This window comes from Columba livia, chromosome 9, assembly GCF_036013475.1.
Source record: "Columba livia isolate bColLiv1 breed racing homer chromosome 9, bColLiv1.pat.W.v2, whole genome shotgun sequence".
Classification (NCBI taxonomy): Eukaryota; Metazoa; Chordata; class Aves; order Columbiformes; family Columbidae; genus Columba; species Columba livia.
In genome coordinates this window covers 26,079,223-26,106,988 of record NC_088610.1, presented here as the reverse complement: position 1 = coordinate 26,106,988, position 27,766 = coordinate 26,079,223, and the positions used below count along the sequence as shown (strand labels likewise).

The window sequence follows — 27,766 nt, the reverse complement described above, 5'->3', positions numbered from 1 at the left end:
ACCCTAACATTTCTTTATATATATGTATGTATACACACACACACACACACACACACATATATATACAAATAAAATTAGATAGATATTACTGCTAAACTTTGACTGTTTAGGACCCTGAATAACTTCTTGTGTTTTGGCAGTTTGGACAAGAGATGGAAATAAATCTTACTTTCCTGCAAGTGCTTAAAAATGCATGTACCGTTCACGTCACTTTTAAGTCTCCAGATTCACAAATGACAACCAGTCCTCAGCCACAGATTTGAAGTAAGTTTCTTTGCTTCTCTGATCCGGAGTCTTCTATAGGAGTAAGTAATTGCCAAAGCCCTGGAGGAGATAACATTTCCAAGAAGATCTTCAGCTGTAACATTTGAAAACACACAGCAGAAAATAAATGAAAATAGCTTAGAGGCTGTCTCAGTATTTGAGCCCTAGTGTTAGCCGTAAAAATCCATCCACTTATATGTTAATTGCCAATTCTGCTGGTCAGTCTATCTCATTTTTTACAGGGGACACCTTCAAAGAATATAGAAAATGCCTTTTCTGTGTTGCTTGAATTAGCTGAAATCATGCGTTCAGCAGTGATGGAAGATTTATCAATACGCAGAGTTAGCCGCTGTTTCTTAATACAAGTTTCCACCTCACTGACCCTTTTTGAGCCCTCAGTTGGCCAAACAGCTTCCACTGGTAGTTGTCCAGAATTAAGGAGTTTGTGGAATAAGTTCAAGTAATGCCAGGCTCAAATTGCTTCCACTGAAAGAGTCTATATGATCACTTTCTGACAAGTAGAAGGCATAAAGTAGCTGGAACATATTCCAGGAAGAAGGATTCACCTCAAAAGACACACAAGATAAACGCTTGCATAGCTTTGGCTAATATCTGAAACTACAGCTGTTTAGAAGGTTGGTTGGTTGATTGGTTTGTTTTTCTGAATGGCATGAAAAATGAAGAGTAGTGTGGTTAAAATGGATCTTCAGATAATCAGTACCCTTACAAAAGTTATATGGAAGGTGAGTGTTTTGTTCTGTTTAAATCAAGTCATCCTGCTGTCATTAGAAATCTCAGAGGTTCAGCCTTGTGGAAGGTTTTAAAGGCAACACTTCACCAGTAATCGGATTAGAAGGACTTGCATAGCTACATGGTCTAAAAAAGAGATAAAAGAAACCAGAGTTCAAACTTGCCACAAAGAAAAGCAGTGAGCTGTGTGGTGCACAATCAACACACTGTTCTGAGACTTTGATTGTGACAATTACCTAAAGTAGGGATGCCTGCAGATTTCAATGGTTACTGGAAAATGGTCAGCAATGACAATTTTGAGGAGTATCTGAAAGCATTGGGTAAGGTTCCCTTCATGTTTCTTTAACAAATAATCAATAGATGCAACCTGTCTTAGTCTTTACAATAATCTGTTTTTTCTTGTACAGTCATAAATCATTTTTGTGAGAAATATTTTTTTCAGGAATGCACTCTAGGAATTGCATTGTGCAAAATTGTTTTGTCTTAAGCAGCCTCTCTTTTCTACTGTCTTGAAATTACATTAACAGATTAAACTACGTAGTTTAAGAGGTAAGTGACAAATTTCAAACTGAAAAAAGCTCCAATGTAAATTGAAAAAGAGTAAAATTTTTATGTGTAATAATGAAACAATAATGTACTTAATGCAATTTTGCATGTTTGTATTTGATGTGAACTTCTAGTATTTCTGTAGAAATATTGAAGGCCTTATTAACTACAAATACAAATGGCATTTTTTAGGACTCCACGTAATCAGGAAATCAAAACATTAATTTATTTAAGTTAAAAGAATTAGGTTATGGACTTTTTCCTCATGAGAAAGCTGGCCTGAAAGATCTGGACATTTATTTATCTTTGTTTTAGTTCTCCCAAGAGGTACAAGCTTCTTTTTGTGGCAGACTTTTCTGGATTAAAATAATCCTTCTTCTTTTTCAGATGTAAATGTTGCTGTAAGAAAAATAGCAAACTTGCTAAAGCCTGACAAAGAAATCCTTCAGAATGGGGATCATATGATCATTAAAACACTAAGCACTTTTAGAAACTACATCATGGAATTTGATGTAGGAAAGGAGTTTGAGGAGGATTTGGCTGGGGTGGATGATCGCAAATGCATGGTAAGAACTACAGCTGTAACAATGGACAAAAAAAAAGGATATTAATAATCTGATGCCTTTCACAGACCACATCTGTTAACCATTTTGTGTGGCTATTCCTAAAATTATTTTTGTCTTTCTCAGTTTGCTGAGATTTGCACACAGTTTTTAGCATGTCTTTACACTAAGGAAATGCTAATTTTAATCAGGAGCACAAAACAGTTTTATCAATGAATGAATAGCAACTTCAATGAGACATTACTCAGTTATACTGGGATATTTGTTAGTCAAAAGGACATTTAGGTTTAAACTTTCAGAATTTCTTCGCTGAGTAAGGTTTTACAGTAAAGGAAATTCACTGATTGCAGGGTCAGGCACTATTTATTCCCCATGTGTAAGAATGGCCCAATCCATAGGAATAGCAGCTTTTCTTTCTGGTTCTTGTCCTTGTGCTCCTTCCTTCCTGGTGTATTTATTAGAGCAGACACGTTAATTAGCCTACTGGAACGAATATTTCTGTCATTAATAAGCAGACACTGAGGATTCTGCTTTATGAGCTCTTTTTGCTTGCCAGAGAGACAATATTTTCTAACTTATGACTGATAAATACCAATTAACAGGGGAAAAACTTGAGAATACCAAGTTCTTTCTTGTTAGTTTGAAAGCATGACACCTGCAATATCCTATAGTGAAGAAGCTGATGAGTGAAAGAAAATTCTCTCAGGAGGGACTACAGAGGAGAAATCACATAAAAAAGAAGTAATGGGCTTCCATTCTTAGAAAGATAGTGCCATTTAAAACACTAGGATATGCAAATTTGCCTTTGCTCTGGTGATAGCAGGAAAGATCGTGAAGATCAGGAAAAAAGAATGACTAGTTAGCGAGTGCCTCAACTAATCCTTAGAGAGGGTAGAAGTATGATAGAGTTCAGGATACAAAACTCAGAGAAGGGAGAACCAATGTGTAATTTTGTACAGGAAGGTGCCCCACTGTCATAATAGATTTCTGACTGCAGGAAAGCTCTTAATCAGGATTATTAGGTCCAGATCCACTGAACAGTTATGAGCCCAAAGGAAGACTTAGACTTAAGTAGCTAAATTACTGTCAATGGTAGCAATGTTCAAAACATCTGCTCAAGCACTAAAAATGTCCAAAGTCCTTAATGTTTGAGTCAGTGAAGCACTGGTTTGTGTGCGTACATAACTGTCTCCATCTAAGCATTATCTCAAACACCATTGAACCCCAGCTTCAGGAGGACTGAAACATCCCCTACCTGGTGGAAAGAAGTAAGTGTTCTCTGAGGCTGTCTACGATGTACCTGCAATGAGTCTCAGACAACCACTGTGCTGAAAAATCAGATTCAGAAGACATGGAAATGTGGCCCTTGCCTAGTCCTGCTTTTGAAATGCTGAATAGATCTAACTCACAACTCTTGACTTCCCCAAAAATACCCAAAATATTTATTTATTTGTGGCAGGCAAAAATTCTCTACCCTGTTTTGCTAAATTGAGCAATGGGGAAGAATTTGAAATGTTGAGCCAGAAAGAAGAAATTAGAGAAAGATTATTCTAGTCACTACAACAGCTATTTGATTTGTTGTGGAACCTAACTCACCCTGCTGGCAAGGGTTGCTTAAACATTTTATCTGCTGGCTATTTAGTGCAAAATGCTTCCTCAGCTTTGGAAACAGAAGATACCAGCATTCCCTTGCCTTTTCCAAAAATCCCCAAGGAGTACTCACTAATCCTCACTGTCTGTATTCTTAAGAATGACTGAGGCACATTACGTACACTTCTAGAAATCCCCTGTGTCCCTTCATGGCCTCCAACAACAAATACCAACTGCAACTGCACAGTTAAGGTCAACCGTCACTGGTTCTCTGTTTGCCTTGTAGCAATGTATCATCATTTTCTTATTAAAGGTTTCTTTTCTACATGAGAACTCAGTTTTCTCAAAGGCAAAGTGGTACAAGAAGCTGTCCTGAAGTCATTTCAGCACAAATCTGACAAGCATAATGTCAGACAAAACTTGCTGTTGGAACGCAACAAAATAGCTCCAACAGCCCAGAAAGAGTCTCATGAGAGAAGGGTCATGGACCACTGCCTGAGTGGTGGTGTGAAGAAAACCACCATAAAGCAAAGGTTGAATATCATATCGTTCTTGGTGTTTCCTTTTCCCATCTATAGCTTGTGAAACAGCATGCCATAAATGGCTTAATCATTAATAATCAACCTGTGTAATAGGAGAGATTGTGAATCGATTATTGTAATTTATATTGTGGACAGAGCAGACCACTGGGCAAGTATTATCCAAGTAGCTCAGTGTATGAGAAGTACAAAGTAACACAGATAAGACAAATTACACATTAAACATTAATCTATATAGCAGAGCAATCATCAGGAGACTAGCAAAAATAACCTTAGAAGTAATTCATCCAATAGGTATAAATAATTTTTTCTTTTAATGAAGGATATATCATCTAACTAGAGTTAACATATCAGTGAAAACAATATGAGCCCAGCGAACAGGTTAGATCTTGTGTATAATTCACTGAAATTGTGTTCACCTTTCAGTTGTAAAACACGTCTTTAAGTCAGAGTAGAATATAACTACAATAATTCCAAATCAATACTGTCTGTGATGAGCAAAGGCTACAAAGTTCTGCTGATACTTATTTTAAAAGTCAAAGGCTTGACAGTTTGAATTGATATTCCTGTGACAGTGTAGGCCCTCTCTTTCAGTTAGGACTTTTTCGTATTTACATTTGGTCACTTCTGGAAGCCTGTCTGAAATTTCTGGAACAGCGAGTTAATTGAGCTGGATAAATCTCAGCATTTTCACTTTGTCCTTTTTTTGACCTTTAACTGTTGCTTTCTTGTATGCAACATGTTTTTAGGTGATTCTGTTTTCTTAAGGGATATAGATGACAGCAGTTGGTGACGTCAGTTCCTTTAGATTTTGCTTCTGTTGGGAGTGAAAATTGGGTACTTTGCAATCTCAAGAAACTCAAAAGTTCTGCTAGTTTAGTTAAAGATGCAGTTTCTCTGTTCTGTAAAACCAAAGATCAGGAGAGTTGACCACACAGATGTGCAGACACGGGAGAGGATCACAAATCACAGTGCAAGGTGCTTCCAAGAAGACAGTTGATACTCAATGTGTTCTAAACGTTACTGCAGCCCTGTTGGGAGCAACCTGCAGCACAGTCTGGTCTCTTAAAAAATGCAGACAAGATATCCGCATTCACTTGGCTTCATAATGCTATTGTGCTTCTCCTGGAGCTTTTCCCCAGAGATCTTATCTCCTAGATAAAAGTTAAATAAGAGTTTGTCTGTTTCTTTGGCAATTTCATGAAAGATGTGTTTCTGTAAGTTTAATCACACTTAATATTAAGGGTTGTTAAAAACTTGGCAGTTTGAACTACAAAGGTAAAATGAAAGTTTATCTATTCAGGAGCACCTTTTATTCTTTACAAATGTTATAAGGTGGACATTAGATGGTATAGAAAGAAGTTTAGAATATTAATATTGTATTACTTTATTTCTCATATGATGTGAAGTTTGATTTGGTCCATGTGATAAAATTTCTACTACATTGAAGAATTTGTTCATGGTTTTAATTGGTAATATATCAGACAGGAATTTAAAGTTAAATGGATAAGTATGGCTTGAGTGTTTCCTGAACTGCATATTTTATCCTGCTATCTCCATTCTCAGTGAAGTTCCAATCTCATAATAAAATTTCCTTGATTTTAAAGATAAAATCTATAATCTGTAGTTGCGATTAATTTACTGTGTCTCAGGTATTGCCCTAAGTATAAACCTTGTTTCATGCACATAAACTTTACTGTGGAAAAAATTTACTGTGCACAAGAGGCAAGACCTTATTGAAACAAAAATTAATTGAAAACTATCTCTGCAAGTATGTCTTATACATCACCAGATTAATTTTGCCTCCTTTTTTCACCATCAGTAATGAACAGTGAATCTGAGGAAACATCTGCAATGTGATATATATACCAGTAAACATAAGAACAGGGCAGGATGTGACATGAAGCAGGAAAGTTAGCCTTATGTACCTTCGCAGTGTATTTGCTTAGTACAACAGCCAAAAGCTTATAAAAAAGTTAACTAAAAAAACTTAAAGGCTGAAACAAAGGCTGAAGTGTCATGTTCCAAGTCTTTCCACCCAATGAATCAAAGCAGATTGAGAATGAAGTAGCTCACATGCAAACATTACTTCCCTAAAACTTTTGCTTTTCAAATGAAAGATGCTAAAATGCTAAATTCAGATGAAGTTTTTGCATTATAATTTTTCTCCGCTGTTGAAGCATTTGAATGAGACTGAATTGATTTAGCTCACACTATCCAGAATGAATCTGTCTTTTTACAGAGACTAAGGGCAAGTGATCTGTTTAAAAAATCAGAGAAGATTCTGTGTTCTAAATAAAGAACAGCAGAACTTCTTGGGTAACTGAAAATAGTATTAGTTGCATTAGAATTTAATATTTAGCTAAGCAAGTGAAGGATGCTTCAGTAATTCAGAGCCTTGTGCTCTGTGGCATAGTGATTTTCTTCTTACTTAGAAGCAGGAAAGGAAATGACCATGACTGGGAACTGGTAAACAGATGAAAGAGCACAAATTTGAAACTGAAGGTGGCAAATGGTACATGTGAACCATTTAGTTACCCAAACCAGAATACAAACAAAATATAACCACTTATCAAACAGGTGTTTAGGATTCCATTATTGAAACTAATATAACTTCCAGTCATAGTTAAGACTTGCTGAGGTGTCGTAGGGTGAGGGCAATTTGGGAGTTGTAGAATTCACTCATCAGATCTGTCATTCGTCTTACTGTATGAAGTATCTTCCTGGAAATATTTAGTCATTTAATGTTTAAAACAGCCACATAAGGATGGCTCATAGCTACCTGACCAATCCATCTGTCACACAGGCCAGCGCTAGTTGCATGTGTCATATCCTAGTGAAAGGAGGTAAGTTGTTTCAAACACATTATGGCTCTGTTTTAGATAACAAATAGGCCTAAAGTGAAACTGATTCCTCTCTAGTTTGTATTCAGGAAAAATGAAATGAAGTTTAGTTGTTCTGGACATAATTTGATTTATACTGCTGCAAGGACAGGATAAAGCCCTATTATGAAGTTAAATGGCTCATGAACCTTGTGTAACTATTTAAGCAGGGTTCCTCTGTTGCACAATTGCAATTCACAGCTGTTGATCTAGTTTAGAGTAGGTATTGGAATGAACACTCTGCTGCCGGAAAAAAAAAAGACATTCCAATAGTTGAAATTTCTGTAGGGATCCCCCACAGGGTCAGAAGACTCAAAGTAAATTGTGCATGTCTAGTAAGATGCAAGATCAGCAATATGTGTTTACTCGATCCCTCTGAATCACCTGTTTGGCTTCTTTACCTCTTCAAATGCTGTCCTTTTCTTTTTTCCATAGCATTGTTCTAGAATTACTGTTTCTGGGAGGTGTTTTTATGTCATTGCCTGTGTGCATGTACAAGTCTTCTTTCACATCTAGTGCCCTCTCCCTCTGCAGTACTGTAAAATCCCCAGCTCCTCATTGGAGTAATCTCTGACTTTTGAGAGGTTTTATTTAAAGGAGGTAGTCTTCATGTAGTTTTCTGTTGATACTTCCAACCTTTTACAAACCGCTTTCTACAAGTGAGGAATAACAGTCCTCTAGGCAACCCCCCTGAGGCTTCAGAGGACACAGGGCCACTCTTGGATCTGTCTCAGTTTCTCTAAGACTCTAGTTCATTCAGTCTCTGTGGCTCAGTAAAGAGGAGCTGTTTCCTTTTTTCTGCCTTGTTTTACATTGCACGTTTTTGGCAGTACTGCTTATTACCTGTAAGGGATAGGCCCAGCACATTTGCACAGTGATATCAAATGAGATCTCTAAAATCTTTTGCCATATAATTTAAGATGTCATTAACTTTAAATTTTGCAGTGCTGGATGCATGCCTGAAACCTGTGACTGATCAGAAGCTTTGAGCTAATTATTTACAAAATCACGGAAAACATCGTGAAGCTTTGTAGGGGTGGTGGTTTTGGATGGGCTTAGCATTTCAGCTTTTTGTGGATCCTATAAAGCTCAGAGTTATGAATGCAGAAAGTGTAACCAGAAGGACTCAACTGAAAAGCTGAGGACTAGACTTACAAAATCCAATTTTGAATGACAAACCATTACTGTTATGTACAATTGCATCTTGCTAAAATTACACAGAGGATAAACCAGTTATACACATTAATTTAAACAATAAGTATCTTAGAATCGATTCTGATCGTTGTTATAAAGTGAATTAGATCTGCTGGTTTGTATTTTTTTATGACATAGGATATACACAAGTCTTTCTAATTTTTGTATTATTTGTATATTATTTTATTTCAGTAAGGAAAAAAACCCACAACATTCCTACGTATTTTCACCTGCATACCCTGGAGCTTTGCCACATTTACTTTCCTATTCCCTGGAACATGTCTGCAGTCATTGCTTTCCTTCGTTGCTCTTGTGAGCAAGGATTCAAAATAAGGAATTGTAACATTTCAGGTCTGATCCTATCTGACAGCAGCCTACCCTTTGATCTAAAATTTGTCAATCCAATCCTAAGCCTCTTTGCTAGCAATAGAGATGCTGACAATCACAGAAAAAAAAATACACTACAAGTGTCTTGTCTTTTGACTACAGTGAACTTCAGTAAGCTTATCAGTCAGGTACAGAATGCCCACATTATAACCAGATTGTCTTCTCATAACAATCTGAGCAAGCCTGTAAAGGCATGAACACCTTTCAGAGTCCTTTAGCTACAGATACCTGTTATGAGACATCACATCTGCCAGCCCCACGAGCAGCTGAGAAATCAGTTGTGTTACAGTACCAGCTATTTCCTAGGAGTTAACTTTGGGAGTTCTGTTGCTGCATGGCTAAAAGCAGGAATGGTGAGATGGGAGGTTAGATTTTTAAGTGCTTCCACAGGGTTGAACTGAAGTTGATAAGGGAAGGAAAGGTTGGTATAGACTAAATCATTCAACCTGGCTACAGGATAGCTAACGTGTAGCCTTTGTCCAGCAACAGTATATTGAGACAAAGACTCCCAGCACTTATTTTCCTGTTGGGTTTGTTGTTGTTTCCACGGTAGTTTATATGTCTGTCACCAGCCTGCCCAGTACAGATTTGATGAACTAAAAGGAATTACTGGATGGAGAGATGACAGACCCTGAACATGATTGTAGCCCTCCTGTTAGCAGTGCACTGCATGCCTGCTACGCACAAGGTCATAGGTGACTACAGCATCATGGAATGCCCCTTCACAGTTACATTATATTTTATCTGTGGTATCAACAGTAGTTTATTCTATCAGCACTTATTTGATAAAAAATTCCCCTGCAGACTACTTACTAAAGGTTTTTATATCCCTTTGATACTTAGTACAGATAAAAATGCTTTACCTTTGGAAGGTGTTATATATCTTGTTGGATATATTGCCATGTTTGACCAAAAATTCTAGGATATTTTCTTTCGTGTTATCAGTAAACACAATATGGGATGCAGCTCAACTTGAATTTTCCGATGTCATCTAACCTAAATAATTAGTTTCCATTGCTTAATCCTTCTTAAATCGTAATTACAGTTGCAAAATGACTGGTCATTCTCATAAGCAGAGAATTACTGGATTATGGTGGAGCATGGAGTGTGTAGTGCAGTTTTAGAGCGTGGCAGGCGTTTTCTGTACTGTAATACAGAGACAACACTCTGAAGGGAAGTAGAAGACAAACAAAACTGGTACTGCTGTGTTTCTCCTACAGATGGGAAAACCTACAGAATATTTTTTGATGAAAGGTGGTAACTGTAGTTCATATTTGTAAATGCAACGTGTTGAAAATCTATGTGTCATTAACATAAAATGTTCAGGGACTACTTTTTTTTTTTTTTTTTAAGTTCTTTTCTTTCATCCACCTGTGAAATACATTCTGTATATTCAACTGCAGAGCGCATGACACAAGCAAGCACGTTAGGAATAGCCAGCATGGGAATGAGAAACATTTGCAGAGCCAGCATCAAATGTTTTTGCACTTAGACCTCACTAGGAAATGCAGAGTTCTCTGATAAAATAGTTTGTTTGATGAATCTTTCAGTAAATTACAAAAGTCAGTATCTCTGGCTGTGTATCAACATGACTTGCCACTAGAACCTGGAAGTAGTATCTATTGTAATTCTTCAAGACTTCACTACTGTTACTGCCACTAGAGAAAATGCAAATGGGTAGTCAATAGATTTGGCTTGTTTTTACTAAATATTTAATTTAATAAATCTATCTTGTCTCATAACTGAAACAGTAACGAGGATAATTATAATTTCTTCTAGCTTTAATTTTCAGGAAGATAGTGTTGCTATGTATCTGTGCTTAAATCTTTGTAACAGAAAGATTAAATCACTAACAAAAGACTTACTAGTCTAGTCAAGCGTTTGACTCCTAATTATACAATGGCAACATCTTGATCCAATCTTTAAAAATAAACCTTTGCTCTTATCTACAACAAAAGAGATTATATTTAGCAACATTTGCCCTACAGTGGTATTTTTGTAATATTATTACTATGTTCTGACTCAAATATTTGGAAGTGTTCTAAGGGAAGCATTGCTGGATCTCAGCTGTTGGGCAGACTCTGAGCAGCAGCCAGTGCTCATGTAACAACCACAGCAGCTCCAGCCACAACACATACTCAGTGTGTGTCTGGAATGGAAGAACGTGTTTCAATCTGAGTTAAAAGAGAAGTTTCTATCTTCTATATTAGTTGTGTCTTTTATTGAATGAGACATTACAGTCTGACCTAAAGAAAGAAAATATTAAAACGCTACTGATTAATCTTAATATCATAAAGTGGTTGTTCCTGCTAATAAAGAAGAGGACATTATGCTCTCCTGCAATATATTCTCTCCTTTATAACCTTCATAGCAAAATAGCCACATACAAAAATAGAAACTGTACGGTTTACTCATGTCCCTTCAGTGTTTATATTTCTCAAAGGGAAAGCAAAGGATGATAGCCAAGAACATTGCCTGATAAAACAGCTTGGTTAACAGTCTGTGGTATTATACTCTCTGTGGTTATCACCAAATTGCCAAAAGCAATATCTAATCTTGACTGGAAAAACAAGAAAGCTGGAGAAAAAAAGTATGTTGTTTTCTGAGATGAAACAATTTCAGTCACCCTTGGAGGCTGAAGAAGTGAACATTTTCTTGTGCTGCTACAAACATTTCTCAATTGCCCCCAAGTGTACTAAGCTAGTGAATATTATCAGGACTAATAATGTCCACAACTGACTTTGAACACAAGTAGTACTAATAAAGTTGGATCTTACTTTATCCTGGTATACTGCCTTTGAATGCACATATAAACCCACAAAATTTAAGTATTTAACTATCTATTAGTGATTAACTAGTCTAAATGATTAAACTATGCTGAGCTAATAATGAATAATAATGAATGTGGTTACTAAGCAAAGTTGCACATACAAATGCTTCATTCCGTAGTATCCCTCATATCTACAAATCATCAGTAGAAATAATGTTCATTTTTCTGATATATTAATTTTTTAGAATGTCAGAAAGCCTTAGATATGTTAACTTATAAATTAAACATTTTTCACTTCGACTAGTATTATTTGGTATCTTCTCCAACTGGACATCTACAGTTTCAAAACATATACAGAAGAGGATATAAGCTCTGATGATATTAACTTCAGCTTTACCCAGGAGAGTTGTTCCTGCCTGCATTAGCATTTTGTACATGAAAATGATATGGCTTTTTGAAAATGTTACCTACTATTTGATTTAAATGCTTTAAATACTTCGTTTTACAAGAGTGAACAGAAGAATTGGTGAATGCATTTTCCAAATTTGAGAGATTTTTAGCAAGGACACATGAGATTGTCTTTCAGAGACCACATACGGTGCAAACAGACTATATGGGATCAATAACAATGCTTTGCCTATCATTATCTGGGCTGGCACTCTTTCTAGTGATTCATTTTACATGCTTGTTCAGTCTAAAGCTTCCCAGGGGTGGAGACTGCTGGCTGTACGCATTTAAAGATAGTGGCTGTCATCATTATAATTTAAGAATTAATTGTTTGTGATATTCACAAATTAAATAAATAGGGCTGCATGGTTCTTGAATGTTGAACTGGTTTTAGTTCCCAGAATGACAAACGTTGGCTGACTTATTTTCTTAGAAACTACGCAGGATGGATGCATTAAGTTTTCATTTAATGACAGATCAGAATTAATCTTCTCTCTGTATTTGACTGCTAATACAGGTGGTGGCTGAAGACTTTGACAAGGTAGACAGTAATTCTCTAGTTAGTTCTCACATTCACTTCAAACAAGCTGGTTTAAAAGCCACGTGCTAATATTGATGTTAAACTATTCTCATGGAGCACAAATTGTCACTGCTCTTCACCTTCCTTCATTAAATATTTTAGAGTATTGCTCATCTTTGTCTTAGGATGACTTGAAAGTCAAATTGTCAGCAAAGTCTAACCAGAGTAACAAGCTGTAGATTTCATGCTTGTACATTTAAATAATTTTATGAATCCAGTCCTACTGAGCTACTCAGGACAGCACCAATATTCAGAAAAGTGCTGTGTTGGATCCTGCAACACCTTTACTCACACTCTTATTCAGCCAGTCCTGGCTCAAGTAGTTCTTCAGCTATGGTTACACAAAGCAGGATGCTGGCAAAGTTACCAATTTACTGATAATTCCAGACCACTCCGCTCCATGACGGAAGGCAGATTAAGACATGGGAAAAAAAATACCAGTTCAGGATTTAAAAGCCTTGTTCATCCATAGCTGCCAGTAGGTGGGTACTTTTTCAGGTAGAGCAGCTGATGGGAAGTCCTTCTTATGATGGAAAAAAAAAAAAAAAAGAAAGCTGGATCTCAAGTTTTCAGCTTCTTTTGCAAATACAGTGTTAGGCTGCACATCCCTTCTGCTGCTGTAATTTGTCAGCAGAGAGAGAGGAGTACCCTCTTACACCATGATTTTTATGATAAAATATTTTCTTGCATTTGGACAGCTTTATCTCATCCTTCCAGGTTTTGACAGGCAGCAACTTGCTATTTAAGATAATTTCTTTTGTAATTATCTTGTTACAGCACTCTACAATTATTCTTCTTACGAGATCATTTATTATATTAGAGAGAAGTTTTGCTTTAAGGAAACTAATCATAATATCAGAGAGCACTACAGTAACACTGAACATGTCTGTGTTGTTAGACCACAGTGTCTTGGGATGGAGATAAGCTTCTCTGTGTACAGAATGGAGAAAAAGAAGGTCGTGGTTGGACCCAGTGGATTGAAGGAGATGAAATGCACCTGGTAAGATCATGTAACAGGTTCTAAATGCCACTTTATTAAAATGGTTAGATGTAATAGAGTAGGCTGTGTGTTATGTTATCTTGGGTTACTCTGACATAATCATGTATTGGTGCAGCATTTGACTTGTTTCTAAAGCAACAATTTCATTTGGAGCCATTATGCTTTTATGTCCCTTACAAAGACTGCCTGATTTCAAAGCAGTGCTCTTTCTGTGTTAACTGTCTGTCCAGACATAGCACTTTGAAATGTTTACACTGAAGAAGACATTTAACAGAATGTCCTTCATACAGTCTGCAAAATACTCAGTATGGGAGCTGGTGAAATTATGCATCCAACAATAAGCCATAAGAGGAAAATACTCCATTGTTCTTTTAAAATAATTACAGTCCTGACTGCATTATAGCCTAGAGAACTAAAACAGCAATTAAGTTTTTGAAATGTCATGTTCTTTCAGATCATTATTTTCATCTTTCTAAGTTGACAGAACCTGAAAGAGAATGCCTATTATTTTCTCACATAGCTCTTTATAGCATCCTTACTCTCTCATCAGTGTGGGTAAAAGGCAGTCTTCCTGTTGAGATAATAAAATCCAACCTCCATTTCTGTCCACTGTTCAGTACTATTAGCGTTCAGCAGTCTAAATGGATATTCTCTAAATATTCAAATCAGTAGCAGAGTTAGGAAATCTTTGCTAAAGTATCCCAAACTCCTTATTACTAAACACAATTTTCAGGAAGTACCGGAAGTCCCAGAAACCAGTTCAGGAAAGGAATGTATATGACAGATCTTGCCATCTAGACTACTTACCTGATATAATGCAGGTAGGGAGAAAGTTACTGCATAAGTGAACACTTTATAGCTGAGCTCATGGACTCACTGAAAGTAAGGGGGAGCAGTAAAAAGAAAACTCAAGAATTTCCTGTGTACACATATTCCCTCTATCTGTATAGAAACACACTACAGTATTTCCAAACTACCTCCCAGCATCACAACAGTTGGTGCCACGACAACATGCATCAGCCCTTTCAGATTGTCTGCTGGCAAACAGGTTGCAATTAGCCAGACAATATCTGGGCTAGTTCAACTTACACCTTGCTGCACTCAATCACACACATCTGTGCACGCATCTGCATGTATATGAAGCGGTAGCACTACTTGCTCTTGGATTTCTCTGTATTGGCATCCTGCTTTCTGTCTCTTGCCAGCTCTGCAGCCATTATTTCTTCCCATTTCCTGTCCCCAACACCAGTTTATTTAGCCCAAATTTCTGCTGTCCTTACTCTGATTCATGCTCTAGCCATACAACTTAGCCATGGATGTCTAGGCCAGACCACTTTCTATACCTGACCCTGTCAAAAGTTTAATTTTAGAAGTCATTAATTCAGATTCAGTTGCTTAAACATATGTGTCTAGTGCCATTTTGAGTACCATAAGGTAACCTGACTGATCTGAGGCTGCTTTTTCAGAAGGCTGTGAAGAGTTCTGTACTCTATAATACCTGCCAGCTCTCACAGGCATCCATGCACTCACTGGCACTTATGCGATTTATTACAGTCTATCTCCCATGTACACAACAGTCAGCTCATAATTACTTCATGCAAAGGAAGTAACCAAGTATTTTAGAGGCCAGTCCCAAATATTTCAATTTTATCACTTTTTATATTTCATTAACTTCAAAAGATGTCCTCTTTATTTCTCTGAATTCTTGTTAATGTAGCTCTCTCCATTAAACATAAGAGTCCCATTTAGTATTTTATTTTTGACCAGGTAAGATTCCTAAGTGCTGTACTCTTCAGAGTCCTTTGATACAATGGGCAGTTACCTCCCTAAAATTGATACTTCGATAGTTTTATGATTCTATTGAACTTTACACAACAAGCCAAGTGTTAATTTAATTCTTTCCACAGTTCTTTGGAAGGCAGTACCACATTCTTGAGTAGTTTATTGCCTCCTTTTTTCTCCATTTCATTCTGTGGCCTGTACTTTGTGGTTCTTTTTCCTCCTTAGATTGTTTTATATGAGTGACTTATTTGACCATTCTCCATTTCCTTTTCAGTTTTATTGTCCTTTTCTATTGTATTGGTTCCTGCCCCTATGTGGGTCTAAGTCACTGTCAGTAGATCTCTTAGCCCTTATTACACACTCCTTCTTCCAGGTTACCTATATAGAAGTGAACAAAACAAGTCCTAACTAAAATCGCTGTGTCAGTCTGCTTGTTTCATCCATTCATCATGAAGCACTGTCTCTTAATAGGGACTAGCAGTGTATGCCAATAAGGCTATAGGCTCAGTGTAAGGTTTTTTAAATACATGATTTTATCAAAGTCCCCCATAAGAAAATGTGCATAACTGTACAGGAAGTCTTACACAAAGTCTTATCTTGAAATAAAAATTACATCACTTATGCTAGGCCATACATAACCTTTGTTTTTATGTCCCTTAAAAAGTTCTACCCCTTTTTCTTCTTCTTCTCCTTCTTCTTCTTCTTCTTCTTCTTCTTCTTCTTCTTCTTCTTCTACCAAAACCAGTCAAGACCTCCACACATCTCCACACATACTGTATCCACTTCTCAGGTCTAACTTAAATAGTTTAGCAATGGAGAAGATCAAACTGCATCTTCACTGAGGTTAGGTAAACAGTAGTAAGCCTCACAAATCACTGCCCAAACTGAAACGTAATTGCACCTGCTTATGCACAGTTCACCATGATCCAATGACTCACAAGTACGGATTTTTGGAAAGCTCTTATGGGACACAAAGGAACAGCAGACAGCATTAGGCAGCCAGTACGGTCAAGTTCGGTCAAAACTCACTGCTGTGCTGTGATTAATAGACCTAGCTGTACGCAACTACCTGTGCTTTTCTAGCCATGATCATCCTGTTACTAGAGTGGGCTTTCAACTGATTTCTGTGTTTAGGCTTGAACTACCAGTCATCAACATACAGATTCAGAACTCATTAGTCAAATCCAGTGATTTCTTTGTGTGTCTAAAATAGAGAATATCCATTTCAAAGACCTAAGCAGCTGCACACTCTGCAAATAGAGAATAATGCACCAGGAACACGTTTGGCCCTTTAAGGTCTGAGATCCCAAAATAACTTCTCTCACTCTACCTTTTACCAGAAAACAAACCCAAACTAGCTGGCTTCTTTTAGTATTAAAAATAGTCTAAAATATGTACAAGCTACCTAATCTAAGTTGATATAAAACTGTGGATTCAAATTAACTTGGACATACACATGAATGTATAATGCACATGTCCTATGTAAAGGTTGTATTTTTTAATTGTTTTTTCTTCCTAGGAAATAAGAGTGTGTGGAGTCAAGTGTAAGCAGGTCTTTAAGAAGGTACAGTGACTCTACAGCTGATACAGAAGTGAAGAACAGTAGAATTTACAGACTTACCACCAAATCTCCAAATGCAAGTCATGAACATCATCAGTGATGTGAGCAAATACAGAAATGAAGATCACATTAGAACTGTATAGCTAGAATAAAATATTTTTAACAAATAATTTTAAAGAAATAACTGCAAATAAAACTATTTTTAGAAATGCCAATTAAAGATACTAAACACTACAAATGTGTGCATACCATAATTCTTGACTATACCAAAATAGGACTGTTTGGTATAAAACAAAATATGGGAGTTTAAGACCTTGTAAGCTCATTTTTTACTTACATTGGAAATCACCCTTCCATAGCTTTAGAAAGGGGCCTTCAGGTAGACTTATTTTCAGATGTTACATTGTAGTTGTAAGAAAGTGAATGAGAGTGTATGTGGCTTACACTTAAATCCTGATTTCACAGAAGCCAGTGACAATTTTACCAGCAGCTCCAATGGTGCAGTACTTCACTGAAAGTACTCTGCCAAAAATAAAAAATCTGATTTCTCAAAATAATTAAAGGTATGGATCAATAGTCTGGAAAAACAGTATTTACAGAAGTATGGCCAAGGAGCATTTTTTTCCTGAATGCTTTAGCCAACATCTGCCCACTCATTTTTTCCTTACTCTGGAGAAATTAATATTAAGTTCACTGCTAGAAACTATATGCTGATACACACACCACACGAAAGATATAACAAACATTGCTTTGTACAATATCATTTGCAGGGTTTTACAACCCATCACAGTCATGTTCTCATGCAGGCAAAGTGTGTAACAAAGCACTGGCCAAGCAGTTTCCAATGCTGATTTAACCACTAGTTATAGTAATAGTAATTTGCAAACCAAATTGTCGTATTTTCAGCCTAACACACAGGATATACAATTAGCACCACCACTTCACATTAAGTTCAAAAAGATACGAGGATACAGGATGCCTGGTTGGCTCAGACCTTTAGCACATGACACAGTATTACAAATCTCTCCCATAATAACTGTTATTGGCCATTTTCAGGGACTTAATCGTGGGGAAGTTGCTATGGCAGAGTCTGTGGTGCTCTAAGGTAAGAACCTGCCTTTCCCGACTCCGCTGCAACTCCTGCGCATAGCATTGCTTTGGCCGAGACTGAGAGAAATATTAGACATGTAAATGGGAACAAATACTGCCATTCTCTGCTAACCAGAGATAGTTACTATTTTTAAGCTTGTTTAGAAAAGCCAGCGGCCTGATTTAACATGAAGAAGTGAAGGTTCAGAAACAGTCATTGTAAACTATGAAGTTAATACAGCAGGGATGATAAGCTTTCTGAACTATTGTGTTGCAACCGTAATGTTTATGCCATGAGTGTAGCACTAAATGTCCTGTAATGGACATCTAATTCAATTTTGTAAAGTTTTGGTTCACACTTTACATCAGAAAGTACAGAGAAAATATCATGCATGAAGACTAAACCATCCCCATGTGATAAACTGGTGAAAAATACCCACTGTCCATATAAATTCTTGTGTTATTCTTGCAACAGCTGACTACTTAAAATTACAAACATATGTAATGGAACTGTGTAAGTTCCCTTGTAATTTTTTTTCTTGAGTAATACTCATGAGTAATACTCATGCCTAAGGAAGACTCTGGGATTAATACTTGAATCTAGTCAACCAGATGCATGCAGAAGCCATTTTTCTCTCAGGGAAGCATGTTCGCCATCTAGCTCTGTTTCCATAGCTAAATGAGTGTCCCTCCTGACTGATATACAGACTAGCAGTTAATGCTGATTGTTTTCTTGTACTTGAAGTGGGACAGGTCAACACTGGTTACAGTTAAATAAGATAGGAAGCTTGTAGAGGAGGGAAAAGGATCAGAAGTGTGTATCTCGGGTTAAAAATTTAGTTCTGCTTAAGTGAAATTGCAAATAGCTGTCTAGTTACAATGTTATCACTTTACACAAGGTTGGGATACCCTAGTTGCCAAATTTCAGTTCCTCAGTCATTTGTTTTTCTTGAAAGATTATTGCCACAGAAAGTTATTTCCTTCAAGTTTCTAAATTATTGATTTCATAACCATGCACACCCTCCAGATATGTCTCAGCCCCAAGAAAGGCAAGAGAACAATGGAAAATAAGGAATAAACTCCAACTTCTCATTTATAACAGATCTTAATTTTTTCAGAACACCTATATTTACCTTCTCATATGAAAACTGAAACTACATAATAAATAGATGGTTCACACCACTATCCACAATTAAAGCTTGAATAATTATTTTAATATTCAGAACTGAGACCTTTTTTGAAATGTAGTTTTCCTTCAATAGAATTTGGCAGTTCATAACCCTTAATTTGCCAGATGTCTTCTAATTTTTGCCCGCAGCTCCCTGCAGTCTTGTGTAACATTCACAAACCCTTTTTGCAGAAGGCTGTAAATGGATCAATTAACATCTAGCTAAGAAAATCCAATTGTTAAAAGCTATTATTATTGTAATCAAACAGACAGCTTTTTCCCTTTGGGTCATTTGGTACAACGGCAAATTTAGCACCATAATAGTAACTAATGTCTTAGCAACCAGAAACAATATAACCTGCTTCTGATTATGGAGAAAAGGCAAGCTCAGGAAGTACTTCCACAGTTCACATACATAAAATACAGAAACTTTGGAAATATTTAACTTTGAATATATTCTCTTCAAATCACCTCAATTGCTTGACATTATAAGTGTAACCTCTTATCTCTGCTGCAATGCAACCATTTCCCTTTGAAAGGGAAATTATATTTGTTCATTGCTTCCACGATGATGCTCTCCAAACAATCCATATAAAATTAGCCATGCTGTTTCCATAAACCTTTAAGAATTTGTTATCATAACATGTAATTCACAACTTCCTCTGCAAAATAGCTGCTTACTGAATATATAGCATTCAACAACTCCTTGACAAACATCATCCTTCTAAACTACTTTCAAAGCCGCTTAGTAGCCAAGACCTTCACAGTGAATTCATAACCAGATTTGCTTCCTACTCAGGCATCAAACTCCATATTAATTTTTTTGATCTTCCACATAACTTCAGCTATGGTTTGCCAATACCAACCTGTATTTCTGCACAACTGCATTACTTCTAGATAATGGACATTTTAAATTTTGTAAGGAAAGACCAGCACTTACAGCAGCACTGTGAATGGAAAAGCAAAAAGTTTCTCTTGTACAGCATTAATAAAACTTCCTAGTGTGTTTCATATTCTACTATATTCTTTTTTGGACAGTCTCATCTGTAATTGCACAACAGATTCATGGCTACTCATCCTTTCATCCACTATTAGTAATACATTTATCTTGGAATACTACCTATGTGGTATTGCTATTTCTATTTTAAGGAGTTATTTAACCTCGAAGCAAATGTTTATTTAGATAATTTACTCGTGTCTGGAAAAAGTGCACACACAAGTAGAATTCCTTCAGTACCATTTCTTTTATTACCAGGGCAAACACTTTCTCTATATCAATAGCTGATAATGAGCATCCACATGGAACATTTAAGCAGAATGGCATTTCGGTTCTTCACCAGACTCTTCAATAGGACTGCCTGAAAATTAGGTTTCTACACCATGGAGGCAGAATAAAATTCCATCTTTTAAGGGCCACCTACTTCTTAAAGGGGTGAGGGCAAGAAGGATGGGAAACAGTCTGTGGGTTTCAACGCTACAGTTATTTCTGTAACAAGAGACAATTTATCTGGTGGTACAACACTACTCTAATGCTGTGAGCAAATTAAAATGACAATATTGTGACAAGAGCATTTAAAATTTAAATTATTTTGTTTAAATGTTTGGCTATTTGATAGTTCAAGATTCAAGCAGAAGTATGAGCAGTTAGTTATGGGTGCATAAGCATCATTAAGTAGCTAACATTTATAATTTGTTTATGCCTGTGCAGAAATACACAGGGCATGATTATCAGCAGTAAACTGCAAAGATGTGGCATTCTTAAAAATGCTTTTATCAATATTGTGGAATCACTTCAAGAGCTTTCCTGTAACTGTTTGGCTGGCCTTTCTTTCCCCTCCCCTTTGTGCTACACAAAGACACAATTCAGAGGTGCTAATGCTAAATTGTACTGAAATCTGAAGTTAACTTTTAAACTGAAATGTCCCTCTCTGTCCTGATGTTTGCACTGAATTTTTCTCAAGCACTAGTCCATGCACTCACTACAAAAAGGAGGTATTTATAGTGCAGTGCATTCACTTTATAATTTGTTAGGGCTTAGAACCATAGCATATGGGGCGAGCTCACTGAAACTTAACATTCAGTCAAGTGCAACAAGACTCACAGCAGTTCATTGCTCCCCTTCTCTAATTCTAAATCAGCATGATTCAATTCATCTTTTCTTACCAAGACACTGATGCTTATTACCCATAACCATTACAATTTCTAACACTTCTCTCCAGCTGGGCATGTTAAGGGCATGCAGAAGAAGTTAACACATTTCAGCAGTACTTCTGTGAAACGACTGTGTGATCTTTCACTCATCCTGTCAAGAAACATGCTGCCATTCTTTATGCTGACATTTCCAAGTTTATTTTTGGAGAGGAAAAGGGGAGAAAAGAGTCATTTTATATATGTTACAGCAACACAGGAAAGAATTTACTCAAATACACTACCAAGCATCTCCTTCAAGCACTCATTTTTAGGTACAACAATGTAATGTAGTCAGTCCTCTCCACTCTATCACTGATACCAGAGTTCAGAGACACTTAACTACTCAGGACAATCCTTAAGGGCAGCATATGGTCTAAAATACCACTAGCTAGAAAGCTACTCATTACTACTCCTTTATTTCAACACGTATGTTCCATTATTTCAAATACAAACACAGATACTTTCTCAGTTCCTAAGAGCTGCTCACAGACTACTCCAAAAGAATTCTGACATAAGTACCCATGAGTTTTAGACCTATTCTAACTAAGAAACAGCAGAAAGCACAGAACAGGCTTTCACAACACTGCAGCAGTATCACATAGTACCAACAACTTCTGAGATTGGCTTCAACCAATCTCAGACATGGGGGCTGACTTAGGAGCTAGACAAACAAGAACTGTAAGCTAATTTTCACACTGTCCTAAACGATGCAGAAACAGATGACTCATTCCCTACCAAGCAAGACAGAAAATAAGTAGAACATCAGATTTTCGTAGCAAAATAATCTCCCAACAGTCTGGTTCCAGTTCCCCAAGGACCAAAACCCTCCAAATTTCCATTAGAAACTATCCTTGTCTTCTTTTGTGCAATGGAACACAAGGCAAATGTCTCCCAAAAACATATGCAGGATTATTTCAGATAATATTTTTTTGCAACAATCCTTTATAATGCATTTTTCTCACACAGCAAGTCTGTCTTGTAGATACTTGAAGTACCACATTACACAAAATTCCATTTCTGTTTCTAACTCCCAGCATGATGGCAGATATTTTTTACTGTATTTCCAAATGTATCTTGGTAACCAAAGAAACAAATAGGCACTTAAACTGCTAAAGGTCACCCAAAACTCTTACCAGATGTTCAACTATTACTTAAAATACCTGATAAATACCTAATTTGCTTGAATATCATGTGATTTTTTTTAGGAGAGCCTTTTCCCCTCACCAACCACATAAATGCTTTGAAAAGCTGGCCCAGTGTCATGCAGCAGTTCCCACTCCAGCTTGTGTAATTTTAGGAACTTCTAGTTGCCTTCTCAGTCACATATTCCCCTGAAGTGAATGGTTTTCAGTACAAAAACCGTATCAATTTGGACTAATCAGATTCTCTCATCAGACACTGAAGTTTTGTAGCAGGAATACCTAAATCTTAGTAAAGTGGAGACAGATGTGGAGTACATCCCCATTTAAAACAAATAGCATTGTTCTTCTTTTAAGTCCCCCTTGCACAATGAAAATAAGAAAAGCCCCATCACAATAAAATCATCAATAGCAAAATAAACACAGCTTTCAATAACAGAGATGACTGAAGGTTCACTACACTTCATGTCTGAAGCATAAAACCTCAAAACACTGGATCCTGTGCCTAAATACAGGATGGCAGACTTCTTATCTTGCCTGGTAATTCCTCCACCTAAAAATGTCAATATAAGTCAAGAGAAAAAATAAAGGTAATAGGTATTCACAGAAAAGGGCACTTATCATAAGAGGTATTTCTTTGTGAAGTTACGCTCTTCCTGGACTTGCTACAACATTTTTCAGAGTGCATTATGTGCTGTTGTGCAACATGTGCATTCCATAGCATTAAAAAAAAAAACCAAAAAACAAAAAGCAAAACAAAACAAAACAAAACAAAACAAAACATTAAGGAAATAGCTTGGGCAAATTTTCCTTTCTTCATATTCCTTTCCTTTCTCATGCAAGTGCTTCTTATTTTTAGAAGATTCAGCCTTGTAAAGCTGTACCATGGGGCATTTTCGGTGCTTATTTGCTGATAATTTGCTCTCTTTACAATGAAAATATTTGCTGCAATAACACTTTTTTTCATTCTTTCTTTTTTTCCTTGAAAGTATAGCAAAACTACCTGTAATTGCACCAAGGATTTCAAAAATACATTATTACCATGTTTAAGATCAATGCAAATGTTTTTACTTGTTGTAATTAAATATCTAAATTCAGTCTATTGTCTGCAATGTAAATGTGCCTGAATGGGATTCTGCAAGGTACTGAGATCTCCAACATGATACGGAAACTATTAAAACACAATTCTATCTACTGACAGAAAGCAAAAAAATTATGTAGATGTTCTGTCTGAATAAAAGGCAGATTACTCAGCAGCCTCCATGACCAGACATTGATGAAACTTATTAATGGGGGGAAAAGGAACAGTTTGGGGCTGCTTTTGATAAAGCTGAACTTTCAAAACATCCCATTAGAGACTCAGTCCAATGAGTGTTCATTTAATAGGCACTATATAAAAGGTTATGATAATTATACTATGGCTTCTTTGAAACATAAGATATCTCTGATTGCCACGCAGTAATATAACCTTTAGTCACAAGTGCAGGATACATCGCTGAACAGAGATAGCAAATCAGCCTTCATGGGCAATGAGCATATTCCAATGACTGGCAGGCAGAAAGCAGTTTCACAACGGTCCATTAGCAGGACACATGTACCTGCCAACCATGTTGTACTTTGCCACTGTCACTATTCAACATGGTGCTATTTGAATCCTTCGAACTGCTGGCTGAAGATGTAGCTGCATTACTCACAAGGAGGAAAAGGGATTATTTCTCTGCCTCTCACGCTGAATATAGTTATAACAGACATTTTTCTATCTTTAAATGTCTGTTGCAGCTAATTCAACTAGCAGTCTTTTTCCCAAAGAGTTCATCTCTCAACTGGGAAGCAATGGAGACAATACCTTGATAAGTAATACACTTTATTTTCCCTGGCAGGGTTGTCTTTTACTAGCAATAAGGCAATGCTAAACTTTATTCTAACAGATATATAGCTTACCACAAGGAATTCTGCTTATGTTTGGCAAGTAAGAAAAAATTACCTAGATATCTATATTTTTACAAGTAACACATTTCAGCACAGGACTTTGTTTTCCCAGGGAGACTCTGGATAAGGAGTCCAATGGTACTGAGGAAATACGATATTTCCAAGCTCAAGCTCTTTTTTTCATGATTGCTATCACAGTGGCCAAAGTTGACACTTCACTTGCACTGTTGTCACACACCTGATGGTCTGTGTTTGTTGATAAGAAGGAGATACTTGTTTCCACATTGGTGTTTTTCTCTGCTCAAACCTCATATCATCTGGAAATTCCCGTACAAACAAGGTGAAGCCAAACAACTAATAACTACAACTTCAAATGCAGCCTGAAATGGGCAAGTGCGAAAAATCTGTAGAGACCAGACTGGCTACTTTCATCCTGCACTAATTCCCAAATAGTTTTAGCAAGATAGATAAACATGGTTGTTCTGCCTTCTTTATTCAGCTTCCTTAAGTTCTTTTGGGCAACATTCTATGCAAGCTGTTTTACTAATTACATAATGAATTACAGATAAAAATATACTTTTACATCCATTAATAAAGACTCTTCCTTCCTTCCTTCCTTCCTTCTTTCCTTCCTTCCTTCCTTCCTTCCCTCCTTCCCTCCTTCCTTCCCTCCCTCCCTCCTTCCCTCCTTCCTTGCCTCCTTCCTTGCCTCCTTCCCTCCTTCCTTCCTTTTAATGGAAATTAGGAAAAGTAACTTTCAAATACTGTCTTAAAAGTAACGCTCCTAATCAGTTAGTTACGTTAACTTGATTTTCACATATAAACTAGAGAAACCTGTAATCATGACTCTGAATTTCTGGGGAATCCTTTTTTAATCTGACATTATATTTAGGCCTCAGTTTTTCAATTTGGATATCACTCTGTTCAATTATTTTTCTCCTTTTATCTCCTTTAATCTTCTCATGAAAGACAGTCTGTCATTCTGTTATATCTATATACCTATATCTATATCTACATCTATACGTGTTCTTCTAAAATACAAATCAATTGCCTATTTCAATTCAGACATCCAGTGGCAACATCAATAAATCAGATATAAATTATCCTCTCTCCTGCTTCACATGCATGTGCTTCCAGTTCCTGAAGCCCCATGGTATCACTGCTATTAAGAACCTATCCTGGCAGAGGTCTGGGAGAAATCTTAATTTCAGCAGTGTGTCCTGAGTTATATTGCTTAGCCCACCACCAATGATTCTTAAATTGACTGATTATATACGTGCTTAAAGAGCCATCTTGCAGCATCAGCTATGTTGCATTTGCATTTTAGTAACACAGATGATACAAATTCATTTAACTGTATCAGACACTATTTGGATTTTTTTAATTACATTTTTTTAAAGATTACTATAATTACCTTAAATGCTGTTTCTATGAAATAACTGCAAACTTAAAGCCAGAAATTCACCACAAGAACAGCCGCTGCTACTACAACAAATTATTTTCTAATAAGTTCCAGAATGTACTGGAGAATTAAACACTAGCTTAGTTTTTCAAATAGGATATGGTAGAATGAAGCCAGAGACTTTCCCACAGCTGGAGTGTTGTTGTGGAGCTGGAGATGCAGGCAGAAAAGAATAACCGTACAGCACTATAAGAGAAATAAATTTATGAGATTTACAACACAGAGCAACCCTTAATCAATAGGAAATAGAGATTTATGCCTGTATTCTAAGAGATCTGCAATAACACAGGATGATAGCATTCTGTTACCCAGAAGATTTTGCTTCTGGGTTACTGAGCAAGTAATTTTTTCAGCTGAAGCAGTGAAATGGATTTCTGGCAAAAAGAAAGCGTTCAGGAAATAGATACAGTCACCTACCCAGGAATTTTCCTAGGACTAAGATAACAGTTCTGTAACTGCTCCGCACTGGTAGCAATATAGTGAAAGACAACAAACAGACAGAATATTATTGTGTTTTTTTCTCGATATATCTGGACCTAATCTGCAGTCCTCCTGGGGCAGTGGCTTTATGTCCTTAAGGGTATCAGAAGAATGGTTTTAATCTTTTTCTAAATGGCTACAGTGAATTCAAAATTGCGCAGTAATTGTAACAGCTGATATGACTTTTTCTCTTCATCTGGATTCTAGAACTTTCAGAAAAATCTTTCCATCATGAAATGATACCACTTTTGAGGTATGTGAAAACTCGAGGTCTAAAATATTTGAAAGTATCCCTATAAAGTGTTCTCCACTTCAGCTTTTATGGTCAGGCATGAGGAAACAGCAGATGCACATTTTCTCAGCTAAATTGTGCTTGTCATAGAGGCATCAAAAAAACCCAACCCATACTGCTTTCTACAGATTCTTTTAATTCCAAAACCTTCAATCAGTATTCCAGATCAATGTCTGAGTAATGCAGCCTTTATCTGATGAAGATAAGAAGTGGCAGTTGCAATTACAAAACTTCGCCACAGAATAAATACAATTAAGTTATAGACTACACTTACAGATGTTAATGCACAGCTCATGCAGGCAATTCAGATCCTGAAAAAATCTCTGAAGGGAAAATTTAGGCAGCCTTAATGGCAATGACAAAGCACTTAAACTGAGTTTGGGTTTTCATGTTACATTAAAGTTAGTCCAGGAGGAAACATGCCTTAGTGGATAATATAAAGGGTTATACTCGCTAACTTGCTCTGGCTAGTGGCTTTATTCCTGCCCTTGGCCGAGCCATGTCATGACCTAGATTTTTCTGATTTTACAAAAGCTAATGATTTTTACCTGCTTCCTTGAAGCCTGTGCACAAAGAGCGTTCAATAAATGAACAGGAGAATTAAGGAATTAATAAATTCACTATTCCTCATTTATTTTGAAAATCAAGATCTGCTGGCTATTATTTCTCTACAGCATACTTTTTCATAACGAAAACCACTTTTATTAAAGTGAATTCACAAGCCAGTAGGATCCACTGGATGACTTTTATTATTATCAAACTCAGTAACATGATCACTAGTGACATTATGAAGTCTCTAAGAGCTAAGCTAAAGTCCTTGGTTAGAGGGGAGGAAGGCTTCTAATTAATAAAGTGTGAAACACCTGCATCCAACTCCATCAGCAAAAGCAGATGGAGTAAAAGAGATAAGAATGACTGAACACAGACAGTCATTGATCAAAAGAAAAAAAAATCCAATGGCAGAAAGACGATTATTTTCTTTCTAAAAGACTGATTTAAAACATATTTTTGTGCATCTTTTTGTAAATTGAAGGTAAACATGAAATGTACCAAACTGGCATAACTGCAAGCTATGTGTTCATCCTTGCCCTACCACAGCATTTGCAACCTGTCCCTGCAGCTCTGTCAGCAAGATGTCAGACACCGTCCTTTACTGAGATGT

At 36.7% G+C, this 27,766-nt stretch overlaps 1 protein-coding gene across 1 annotated transcript; it reads left to right on the top strand.

Moving 5' to 3' along the window:
- The first annotated feature begins 362 nt into the window (after nucleotides 1-362).
- RBP1 (retinol binding protein 1) lies at nucleotides 363-17,093 on the top strand. The gene is made up of 4 exons (XM_005505055.4): nucleotides 363-1,334; nucleotides 1,948-2,126; nucleotides 13,411-13,512; nucleotides 16,814-17,093. Exons 1-4 carry the CDS (start codon nucleotides 1,262-1,264, stop codon nucleotides 16,865-16,867), a joined length of 408 nt encoding a protein of 135 aa, XP_005505112.1. The 5' UTR covers nucleotides 363-1,261; the 3' UTR covers nucleotides 16,868-17,093.
- Nucleotides 17,094-27,766: the final 10,673 nt, after the last annotated feature.